This window comes from Rissa tridactyla, chromosome W (genome assembly GCF_028500815.1).
Source record: "Rissa tridactyla isolate bRisTri1 chromosome W, bRisTri1.patW.cur.20221130, whole genome shotgun sequence".
Taxonomy (NCBI): Eukaryota; Metazoa; Chordata; class Aves; order Charadriiformes; family Laridae; genus Rissa; species Rissa tridactyla.
Window position 1 is genome coordinate 9,091,853 of NC_071496.1, and position 12,663 is coordinate 9,104,515.

Genomic DNA, 12,663 nt, shown 5'->3' on the forward strand with positions numbered 1-12,663 from the left:
GAAGGGTCCTACAACGATCATCTAGTCCAACTGCCTGACCACTTCAGGGCTGACCAAAAGCTAAAGCATGTTATTAAGGGCATTGTCCAAATGCCTCTGAAACACTGACAGGCACGGGGCATCGACCTCCTCTCTAGGAAGCCCCTTCCAGTGTTTGACCACCCTCTCGGTAAAGAAATGCTTCCAAATGTCCAGTCTAAACCTCCCCTGACGTAGCTCTGAACCATTCCCACGCTTCCTGTCCCTAGATCCCAGGGAGAAGAGCTCAGCACCTCCCTCTCCACGTCCCCTCCTCAGGAAGCTGTAGAGAGCAATGAGGTTGCCCTCAGCCTCCTTCTCTCCAAACTAGGCAAACCCAGAGTCCTTAGACGCTCCTCATAGGACATGCCTTCCAGCCCTCTCACCAGCTTTGTTGTCCTCCTCTGGACGCATTTGATTACCTTAACATCCTTTTTAAATTGTGGGGCCCAGAACTGCACACAGTACTCAAGGTGAGGCCGCACCAACGCTAAATACAGCAGGATCATCACCTCTCTTATCCGGCTGGTTATGCTGTGTTTGATGCACCCCAGGATGCGGTGTGCCCTCTTGGCTGCCAGGGCATGCTGATGACTCGCACTGAGCCTGCTGTCGACCAGCACCCCCAGATCCCTTTCTGAAGGGCTGCTCTCCAGCCACTCCTCTCCCAGTCTATACTAGTGTCCGGCATTACTCCCTCCCAGGTGCAGAATCCGGCACTTGTTCTTGCTAAATTTCATGCCACTGATGATTGTCAAATGCTCCAATCTATCCAGATCCCTCTGCAAGGCCTTTTGTCCCTCAAGAGAGTCAACAGCACCTCCCAGTTTAGTATCCTCAGCAAACTTGCTAAGGGTGCATTCAACTCCTGCATCCAGATCATTGATAAAAATATTGAAGAGACCTGGCCCTAGAACTGAGCCCTGAGGAACACCACTGGTACTGGTCCCCCTCTTGCTATTAGCACATATAAAAAAGCCTTTCTTGTTGTCTGATACAACACTGGCCAGTTTCAACTCTAGTTCAGCTTTGGCCTTTCATGTTTTCTCCCTGCATATGTGAACCATGGCTCTGTAACCTTCCTGCGAAGCCTGACCTTGCTTCCAGAGATCATACAATTTGTTTTTCCACCTGAGTTCCACGAGGGGTTCCCTGTTCAGACAAGCTGGTCTTCTGCCCCACTTGCTTGACTTTCAACACCATGGGATTGCCTGCTCCTGTGCTTTTAAAAGGTGGTTCTTAAAGACTGACCCGCACTTGTGAATTCCTAAGCTCTCAAAAGCAGATTCCCAGGGTACTCTGCTAAGTAGCTCTCCTAGTAGCTTAAAGTTTGCTCTCTTGAAATGCAGGGTAGCAACTCTGCTGTCCTTTTTTCTCATTACACTGAAAATTTTAAACTCAACCATTTTGTGATCACTGTGGCCAAGGCAGCCACCTACCATCACATCTCCCACGAGTCCTTCCCTAGTCACAAATAGCAAGTCTAGGAGGGCATATTTCCTAATTGGCTCACTGAATACTTGTGACAAGAAATTTTCTTCCACAAACTTCAGGAATTTCACAGGCTTGCTTGTCGCAGTGGTATGATATTCCCAGTTGATGTCTGGGAAGATGAAATCTCCCACAAGGACAAGGTCTACCAATCTAGAGATTTCTCCTAATTGCCTATAGAATAACTCATCGGTGCTATCATTCTGGCTGGGCAATCGATAGTAGACACCCACTACGACATCTGCTTTGTTTTCCATCCCCCTAATCCTCACCCAGAGGCTCTCAACCACATCATCCCTAACTGTAAGGGCTGTACAGCCAAACCTCTCCCTTACGCAGAGTGCAACTCCTCCACCTCGCCTGCCCTGCCTATCCCTCCTGAACACCCTGTAGCCCTCCATCCCAGCACTCCAGTTGTGGGACTCATTCCACCAAGTCTCACTAATACTAATGATACCATGGCTCTGGGAATGGACCAACACTTCCAGTTCATCCTGTTTGTTTCTCATACCATGTGCATTGGTGTACAGGCATTTCAGATGTGCTTCTAAGCCTTTCATGCTCCCAGGAGCAGAGTAAATGGTCCCACTAGCATTGCCAGCCTCAGGCAATGCCATGCCAGCCCTTGGCTTACTTTCAGCTCTCCTGATGGTATCCCCTCCCCCCATTGATTCTAGTTTCAAGCCCTCTCAATCAGTCCTGCCAGCTTACAAGCAAAGATGCATTTCCCCATCGAGTCAGGTGGGTCCCGTCAGGCCCCAGCATACCTTGCGTTTCAAAGACTCTTCCATGGTTATAAAAAACAAAGTTCTGGCAGAGGCACCAGTTCTGGAGCCAGGTATTGATGTCTTGAGCATGCTTGTTTGTTCCAACGTCTCTTTTATATCTGTCCTTCACTTATTAAACTGTCTTTACATCAACCCAGGACTTTTCACCCTTTTGGTCTTCTGATTCTCTCCCCCATTCCACTAAGGGGCTAGGAAGCAAGTGACTGTGTGGGTGCTTTTTGTGGGGCACCAAAAAGGACTGTGGTGGGATGACCTCAGGCAACAGCCCGTAAGATGGGGAGAAAATAGAAGGAAAGTGAGAAGAATGGTTGATCGAAATAAAGACAGTTTAATAGGTGAAGAAAAATCTGTGCGTGCAAGTAAAGCAGAAGAAGGAATTTATTTACTATTTCCTTTTGGCAGGCAGATGTCCAGCCCCTTCCTGGAAAGCAGGACCTCAGCATGCATAACAGTTGCTTGGGAAGACAAACACCATGACCACAAACATCCCCACTTCCTCCTCCTTTCCTTGAGTTTTTATTGCTGAGCACGACATCATATGGTATAGAATATCCCTTTGGTCAGTCTGAGTCAACTGTCCTGGCTGTGTCCCCTCCCAGCTTTTCACTCACTCCCAGTCTACTCGTTGGTGGGGCAGAGTAGGAAAAATCAAAAGCCTTGTGGCTATGCAAGCACTATTCAGCAACAGTCAAAACACCGGTGCATACATTATCAACACTGGTTTGGTCACAAATCCAAAATACAGCACCATACGGGCTGCTATGAAGAAAATTAACTCCATCCCAGCCAGACCCAGTATAGACTCTAGAAGAACAGAGGCAACAATATAGCTGGATATATATCATAAAATCAAGCTATAGAACTGTGTATCTAAAGCAAATCACTATTCCTGAGAATCTTAAATGCATTAGTAATCTTAGAAATTATTTCATCTGCTGCATGAGCTTTTACTTTGAATGTAGAGCCATTTATTAGTGCCTTAAGATTAAAGGGTGAACAAAGTTATACCAATGAAACAGAAAATGCAGACTGTAAGACTCTAAATTTGAGGATTCCCTTACACTCAGAAAAAATATATATGCAGACACAGTATTACTTTACAGATTTAAAATAAAATACTACTTGATTGTAGCAGTTTGCCTTACCAATTCTTCTCAAAGCAGCATTTTATGATATACTTTAATTTCACTGTCAATCTTCCCAAATTAAAACACAAAGCCTAAAAAAGCACAAAAATTATTTCAATATTACATGAAGATAATTAAATAAAAATAACCTGATGAGGATTCCAATCACTATCAAAGATTATAACAGTGTCAGCAGCCTGAAGGTTCAAGCCCAGCCCTCCTGCCCTTGTACTCAGCAAGAAGATGAAGTACTGTGAGCCCGGTTCATTAAACTTTTTCAGCAGGGCAGCTCGATCCTCCGATTTTGTTGTACCTGAGAAGAAATTAAAAAAGAAATAAAAAGAAACCCTATGACAAAGATCTTCTACCAAAATAATTTAAAAGCAATCTTAGTTGTTTAAGATACACGTGAAAGGGAAATTTTAGCTCACTTGTTCTTTGCCATCTCAGCTATATTTTCTATAATACAGATGCAAACTCTAACCACGGATGTTTCAGCCAACTGTCTATAGCACTTAGGAGGAGGGTTCCCAAACTTTTATTTTAAGTAGGCTTGACATTTCAAAAGGGGACTTTGAAAAGATGCAATTATCTATTTGACAACATTTTATGACCGACAAGTTTCAATAGATGATATACACAGGCAAAATGGAGCTTCAGTTTTGATTAAGGCCTTATGAGCACTCACAGAATCTAAATATTTTAAAAACTGTATGTGTACACAAACATAGATTTATTAACATTTCACTATTGGCCTTAAAAATCAAGGGAACAAAAATTCTTAAAAGATCACATTCAAAACACAATGGTGTTGATAGGGGAGGGAGAGAAAGCAGAGAATTCAACCACGGTAAAAGGCCTACACAAAGCTCTAAGTAACAATTAAACACTGTGCACATTGGCAGCAAGGTGAATTTCCTGTACTTTGACAATCAGTTTTTACTGATCAGCTTGGTCTTACCCTCTGCTTATTTTATGTTTTTACATCTCTGCCTGTAGCTGAAGACAGAAGTTTGATATTTTTATTCAGATGTCCATACAGAGGAGGAAGTTTTTCTACTATGTAGTCAAATTGCTGAACCAGAAAAACACTCCCAAATTTATTTTCATTCAGCTTACCATCAAGACGTAAGTAAAGGAAATTTCGAAATGCAAAATAGTCCTCCATAACAGTCATGAGTGATGTCATTTGACAGAAAAGAAGCACACGATGGTTAGTGGCTCGCAACTTAGGTAAAATACGATCAAGTAGTTCAAATTTCCCTGAGGCCCGATAAAGCTCAGCTCTGTTTAAGAGGAGAAAATACAATAAGCGCCATGACAAGCCAGCTTTTAGAAGAGTATTTAATAATGCATTCTAATTACAATTGTGTCATATCATGATAATGGATAGATTCCTTTTCTCAAAGGAAAACAAAACTGATAGTACTTTTCTCTCTTTAAAACTGTTTATGACGTTGATTAAAATAAGAAAAAAAACCCCACATGACTTGCATCTATGTATTTATTTGTTAGAAAAGGGCTCCTCCCCCAAAATATAAGAATTCTGTGGACTCTAAAGCACATCAGATATCTTTCTTTATGAGCCCAGTATTTTTTTCATTATTTCTCAAAACAAGCATTATTTCTGAAGTACATTTTATTAGTTTAGATGCTCTCCCACAGGATATGCTTTCAATCAGCATCTACTGGTGCCACAAGTTATATTCATCAAGTGTATGTTAGAATTGATTACTTTTCCACCCACTACTGTGCATGTGAAAGCAGAGGAGTCCAGACCAGTCTACTTTATATACAGAAAGAATGGGAAAAGTTTGATAGTGGACATATTCTTTTATTGTATACACTTATAACTGCCTTGAACTATCTTTATGGTCAGATTCTTGTCCACCAGGACCCTCAGGTCCTTTTCTGCAGAGCTTCTTTCCAGCTGCTCAGCCCCCAGCCTGTACTGGTGCATAGGTTTATCCCATACCAGGTGCAGGACACGGCATTTCCCTTCATTGAGGTCCCTCTGAATGTCAGCACAACCACCTGGTGTATCAGCCACTCCTCCCAATTCTCTATCATCTGCAGACTTGCTGAGAGTGCACTCTGTCCCAAGATCCATGTCAGAAAAGAAGAGGTTAAACAGTATGGGCCTCAGTATTGACCCCTAGGGGACACTACTAGTGACTGGCCTCCAGCTGGACAACAGCCTTTTCCTGTTGATATACCTGCAGAAGCCTTTCTTGTTGCCCCTCCCATCCTTCTCCAGATTCAAATCTAGATGGGCTTCGGCTTTCCTAACCACATCCCTGTATGCTTGGACAGTGTCTCTGTATTCCTCCTGGGTCACCTTTCCCTGCTTCTACCTCCTGTATGCTTCTATTTTATGTTTGAATTTACTCAGGAGCTCCTTGTGCATCCGTACTTCCTGACACCTGTGCTTGACTTGCTGCATGTTGGGATGGACCATTCTTGAGCTGGGAGAAGGCGATCCCTGAATATCAGCCAGCTCTCCTGGACCCCCTCTGCTTTCTAGTACTGTCTCTCATGGGATTCTTCCAAGCAGATCCCTGAAAAAGCCAAAGTCTGCTTTCCTGAAGTCTAGGGCTATGATCCTGCTATTTGCCTTCTTTCCTCCTCTCAGGATCCTGAACTCCACCATCTCATGGTCACTACAGTCAAGACTGCCCCAACCGGTCCTTCCTTGTTTGGAGGTATTCAGGTCCAGCCGAGTGCCTCCCCTCATTGGCCCCTTGATCACTTGTGTCAGGAAGTGATCACCAAAATACTCCATAAACCTCCTGGATTGCTTATGCCCTACTGTCTTGTCCTTCCAGCAGATATCAGGGTGGTTAAAGTTCCCCATGAGAACCAGGGCCTGCAAATATGAAGCTTCTTCCAATTGTATGAAGAAGGCCTCATCTACTTCTTCCTGATCAGGTGGTCTATAGCAGATGCCCACCACAATGTCACCCATATTGGTCTGCCCTCTACTCCTAAACCATAAGCTCCTGGCTGGTACATCATCCATCCCTAGGCAGAGCTACATGCATTCCAGCTGCTGTCTCATATAAAGGACAGTTTCCCCTCCTTGCCTTCCTAGCCTGTCCTTCCTAAAGAGCTTGTATCCATCTATGGCAGCACTCCAGTCATGTGAGCTATCCCAGCACATCTCTGTGATCCCAATGAGATCATAGCCCTGCAACTGCACACAGACCTCTAATTCTTCCTGTTTGATCCCCATGCTGCATGCATTAGTGTACAGGCACTTCAGAGAGGCATGCAGTCATGCTGATTTCCCAGGAAAAGGGTGAGAGCTTCCCCCACAATATTGTCCACCTGGCACTTCCTTATTTGTGTGCATACACTTGGGGTGGGCTCCCTTGTGTCCTACTTTGTTCATTTTGAGGTCTCTCCTGTCCACATCACCTTGCACCCTCTGCTTACCAAGCCAGTCCACCACTTTCTCACTTGACTGTGGGTTGTCCTCTCCATCCCCTGTCATTCCTAGTTTAAAGCTCTCCTCACCAGGTTGGCCAGCCAGTTGGCAAAGATGTTTTTGCCCCACTTGGTCAGGTGGATCCTGTCTTTCCCTATCAGTCCTTTATTCTCAGAAGGTCCTATGGTCATTAAAGCCACATCTCTATCAGCAACACCAGCTGTGCTGACAGTTGTTGATCCCCAGGATCCATCTACTCCTCCTCAAGCCCTTCCCCTTCATCAGTAGGGTCAAGCAGAAAACCACCTGGGCCCCCATACCTTTGACCCTCATCCCCAGATTCATGTAGTCATTCTCAATATACTGAAAGTTTTCCCATGGCAGTATCATCAGTGCACACGTGGAAGAGCAGCAGAGGGTAATACTCTGAGGGCCAGACAAGCATCAACAGTCTCTCAGTTCCAGATCCGAGCCCCCAGCAAGCAGCAAACCTCCCTAGAGAGTAGATGGGGGTTTCTGTCCCCTGCAGGAGGGAGTCATCCACTACTACCACTTGCCGCTTCCTCCTGATGCTGCTGCGTGGTTCAGTCTCAGCTGTCTCCAATGTTTCCTCAGACAGAGCTTCCAGTCCCTCATCTGCTATCAGGGCACTGCACCTATTCTGTAGTTGCAGATCTGCAGGTGGAGCAGGAGCTTTCCTCCTGTTGCCAGAAATCACAAGCTTCTAGCCTTTGCCATCATGGGAGTCTCCATTTGCCACACCAATGAGTACAGACTCTGGTTGGTCTTTCTGTGCAAGTGGGAATTCAGGCTCTTGCTTCTGTAGGGTGTTGGAGAAGATCTTTTCCGTCTCTTTTTTCATCATCATTGCTGTGCATTGATAGTGACATACTGGAGCAAGTCCAGAGGTGGGCCACCAAGATGTTCAGAGGACTGGAGCACATGACATAGAAGAAAAGGTTGAGAGAGCTGTATTTGTTCAGTCTAGATAAGAGAAGGCTCAGAGAAACCTTATTGCTTGTCTACAACAGCCTAATGGGAGGATACAGTGAAGACTTTTCTCAGAGCTGCACAGTAATAGGACAAGAGGCAATGGATACAAGTTGGAACATGGGAAATTCTGATAAGATATTAGGAAAAATATTTTTTACCATGAAGGTGGTCAAATGCTAGAACTGGTTGCTCAGTGAGACTGTATAATCTGTATAATCTGTTGGAGGTGTTCAAGACTTGACTGGACAAGTCCTTGAGCAACCTGACCTGCTATGGAAACCGGTGACAAGTGGCATTCCTCAGGGGTCAGTACTGGGACCGGCGCTGTTTAACATCTTTGTCGGCAACATGGACAGTGAGATCGAGTGCACCCTCAGCAAGTTTGCCGATGACATCAATCTGTGTGGCACGGTCAACACGCTGGAGGGAAGGGATGCCATCCAGAGGGACCTGGACAGGCTGGAGAGGTGGGCCTGTACGAACCTCATGAAGTTCAACCAGGCCAAGTGCAAGGTCCCGCACCTGGGTCATGGCAATCCCAGGCACAAATACAGGCTGGGCAGAGAATGGCTTGAGAGCAGCCCTGAGGAGGACTTGGGGGTGCTGGTGGACAAGAAGCTCAACATGAGCAGGCAATGCGCACTTGTAGCCCAGAAAGCCAACTGCATCCTGGGCTGCATCAAAAGCAGCGTGGCCAGCAGATCGAGGGAGGTGATTCTGCCCCTCTACTCTGCTCTGGTGAGACCCCACCTGGAGTACTGCGTCCAGCTCTGGAGTCCTCAGCACAGGAAGGACATGGACCTGTTGGAATGGGTCCAGCGGAGGGCCACAAAGATGATCAGAGGGCTGGAGCACCTCTGCTATGAGGACAGGCTGAGAGAGTTGGGGTTGTTCAGCCTGGAGAAGAGAAGGCTCCGGGGAGACCTTATAGCAGCCTTCCAGTACTTAAAGGGGGCCTACAGGAAGGATGGGGAGGGACTCTTTATCAGGGAGTGTTATGGTAGGACACGGGGTAACGGCCTCAAACTGAAGGAGGGGAGATTTAGATTGGATATCAGGAAGAAATTCTTTACTGTGAGGGTGGTGAGGCACTGGAACAGGTTGCCCAGGGAAGCTGTGGATGCCCCATCCCTGGAGGTGTTCAAGGCCAGGCTGGATGGGGCTTTGAGCAGCCTGGTCTAGTGGGAGGTGTCCCTGCCCAGGGCAGGGGGGTTGGAACTAGATGATCTTTAAGGTCCCTTCCAATCCGAACCATCCTGTGATTCTGTGATTCTGCTTTGTGTAGGGGTTAGACCAGGTGACCTCCAGAGTTCTCTTCCAACCTAAATTATTCTACGATTCTAACCTTTTTTAATGTGGTCTTTATCAAAAATGTACATGTCAAGAGAATCTGTAAGCAAAGGAGCCAGGACTTGCTGTCAAGAGATCTTTCAAGTCTAATAGTTCTTTATGGAAATTACTGGCATAGCCTTTGAACAATTAAGAACTGGGTACAAGTATCACTGAAGTATCACTTTAAGCATTTTATGTAAATATAATATGTTGCTAGATTATAAGAATTGGGTTAAAGGTTACACAGAAAGTTTTTGAAAAGCAAAATAGTAGTAGTTTAGTAGTAAACTTAAAATTTTGTTACGACAAGGTTCATTTAAATTGTTGACAAAAACTTTGAGTGGACAGATGCCAATAATCTAATTGCAAGTGTAATAATAAAACATACCCCCCATAAAATCAGAGGTAGATTGAGGCTAACTGGAAATCATTCCTAGCCTAATACTTTAACGAGCCATAATAACAGAGGAATTTAAATGCTTTACGTTAGAGAATGTTTGCTAATATTTGAAAGGGAATAAAAAGAAAGAGGAGATAAATTAAAACTGAGAAATGGTACTGTAACAAATAATAATAAAACACAGATATGGAAACATCAGGGACCTCTGTAAGGAAGTTTTGATAATCATAGAATCATAGAACAGCCCAGGTTGGAAGGGACCTTAAAAGATCATCTGGTCCAACCTTTCATGGGAAAGGGAGCCTAAATGAGATTATCTAGTGCCCTGTCCAATTGCATCTTGAAAACCTCCAGTGATGGGAACTCTACCACATCCCTGGAGAGATTGTTTCAATGAATGATTGTTCTTACTGTAAAAAATTTCTTTCTTATGTTGAGATGAAACCTCTCCCAGTGCAACTTGTACCCGCTGCCCCTTGTCTTCTCCATGTGACATTATGTCTCATGGCATTGCAAGTTGGGCAAAGGTGTCAATCTTGTCCCTAATTTAGCAAGGACTAGTGTACAGTTATCAATAAATAAACAAGAATCCTGCATGTGACCACCACAATTCTTCCTTATGTGATGGGAAAGAAAAAAGAAAAAAAGACTCTTGTTACAACAGGAATAAAAGCTTTCTGAAGAACCAGGAATCATTTCTACCACGTTCAGTCATTGTCCAAGGACTGGAAGTTTTGTGAAAGAAAGGATCCTATATCTTGGTATGATGTTAATGAAAATAATGGAAATCCATCTTCAAAATTCTCCTAACCATTTTCTGCTTTAGCTGAATGCTTCTCTTCAAAGCACAAGACTACTTTAAATCAGATAAAAACTTTCTTGCTTTGACATTAGTCACTCAGCAGGGCTTCACCATCAGTCAAGGACAAGACTGGAGTCCAGAAGATTCTAATTACCATCCAGCTATAAAAGCAACTTTAAACTGCCATTTTGGAGAGGAAACATCCCTTGAAGTAAGAAGCAGTCCCTTAGGCTGGGGGCTATGGGAAGAGTTTTAAGCTGGTTAGGTTCATTCTAAAGCACGTTATTTCTATAGCTAATTAGATTTATCTTAGAAACTGCTTAGTTTTTGAGATCATATAGGTTTTGGAAACAAAATATGATACAATAGTTTCATTGCAGCATATATGAAGAAGATAAAGATTTACCCATTGATGACACCATTTGAGTAGCCTAAATGTTCAGCAAAGGATTCCTGCAGAATTATAAGCAATAAACAGAATATTAGACACAATCTATACAGTGGCCAAAATTATGCATCCCTATATCAAGAAATTATATGAATGGGGTTTGGGTCCCATTACACTCATACTGTTAGAATTTGCCTTGTGGCACAAGTACTCTAATATTTTCCTGCTACTGCTTTCTTTAAAATGCATGGCTTGTAGGAATACTTTCCCTTTGTATGCCTTTTACCAGATTATAAATACAGTAGGACCTAATTAATTTGCACTGATTATTGGGAGACCCGTTTGCAAAAATACTGAATTTCATGAGTGAGCAAGTGAGCAAACAATAAAAACCACAATAATACACCACAGGAGATACTTGTTGATTTCATTGTATATTGTAGCTACATTTTAGTTAGCTTTAGCTCAGTAATGAGAAATGCTATACAGTAAACAAATCTTTGCTGAAAAAAAGGAGGGGTATGGAGGGGGGCAATTTTTGATAGATATTCTAAAGGATTAGCAGTCTGCTAGATAACAAGGTTCTACTATATTGTCGTAGTTTAACTCAGCAGGCAGCCAAACACCATGCAACCGCTCGCTCACTTCCCCCCCCACCCCCCCACCAGTGGGATGGGGGAGACAATCGGGGAAAAAAAGTAAAATACATGGGTTGAAATAAAAACAGTTTAATAGGACAGCAAAGGAAGATAAAATAATAACAATAATAATGATAAAAGAACATACAAAACAAGTGATGCACAATGCAATTGCTCACCACCCGCTGACCGATGCCCAGCCTGTTCCCGAGCAGCAATTGCCGATTCCTGCCCCCTGGCCAACCCCCATTTATATACTGAGCATGACATCTATGGTATAGAATATTCCTTTGGCCAGCTTGGGTCAGTTGTCCTGTCTATGCTCCCTCTCAGCTTCTATGGGAAGCTGAAAAAGTCCTTGACTGCTTAGCAACAACTAAAAACATTTGTGTGTTATCAACATTATTCTCATACTAAATCCAAAACACAGCACTATACCAGCTACTAGGAAGAAAGTTAACTCTATCCCAGCTGAAACCAGGACATATATGCTCTACTATATGGCATTTTAAAATGATATCTCTATTTTAAAATTTAGCTTTGTTTTAAGTACAGGTAGTGGCAAGTTGATATGGAATATCTTAAACTCAGAAAACTATATTTTTTAAAGTTAGTGCCTCAAAAAGAACAAATTCTGTAAAAGTGAATTTAAGGCTGCAGATAAAAATCTGGTGACTGCTCCATTTCTTCACTTATACAGAGGAACATAATGAGTGTTTCTCAAATGTGTTCTTTTCAGCACAAGTGTTGTTGCCAAAGGTGTTCCCTCCCACACTAGCAGTTTTTGACTATGTTAGCCACCTGAATAAAAGAGGCCCCGAAAATCAAACATGACAGACTTACCTCAATATGTTGAAACATATACGGGTGATTGCATATCTTTCTCAATTGCATGATTGTGTTCATAAGAGTTTTTGCCCCACCTTTTCCCTAGGGAAGCAAACAACACAAATCATATTATGAAACCTGTTTCCTAGCTTGTTAATGAAACTTTTGAAACTCAGTTTCAAAAGGAGACATAAAAATATTTCTACCCCAAAGCAGAACACTATATCACCATGAAAAAAAAATATTTGAAGCTATGAAATAAGGTGCAGTTATCTGGCTGCTCAAATTAAAATATCATGAGGATGATCCAAAAAGACAAGGAGATCAAAGACTTCCAAGTAACCTGGAAAGTGTACTACATCTCATATCTGTCTATAGCAGTCACAATAAGCACTTACTGCTTATTTATACTGCTTATTTATGAAACCATG

At 43.2% G+C, this 12,663-nt stretch overlaps 1 protein-coding gene across 1 annotated transcript in view; it reads right to left on the reverse strand.

Moving 5' to 3' along the window:
• LOC128901955 (probable global transcription activator SNF2L2) overlaps positions 1-12,663 on the reverse strand; it is a 187,753-nt gene that overhangs the window by 99,204 nt on the left and 75,886 nt on the right. Inside the window, exons 21-24 of the mRNA XM_054184156.1 lie at positions 12,248-12,334; positions 10,785-10,831; positions 4,544-4,710; positions 3,574-3,737 (exon numbers count right to left, since the gene is read on the reverse strand). Coding sequence (XP_054040131.1) covers positions 3,574-3,737; positions 4,544-4,710; positions 10,785-10,831; positions 12,248-12,334 — 465 coding nt within the window. The remainder of the gene's footprint in view (positions 1-3,573; positions 3,738-4,543; positions 4,711-10,784; positions 10,832-12,247; positions 12,335-12,663) is intronic.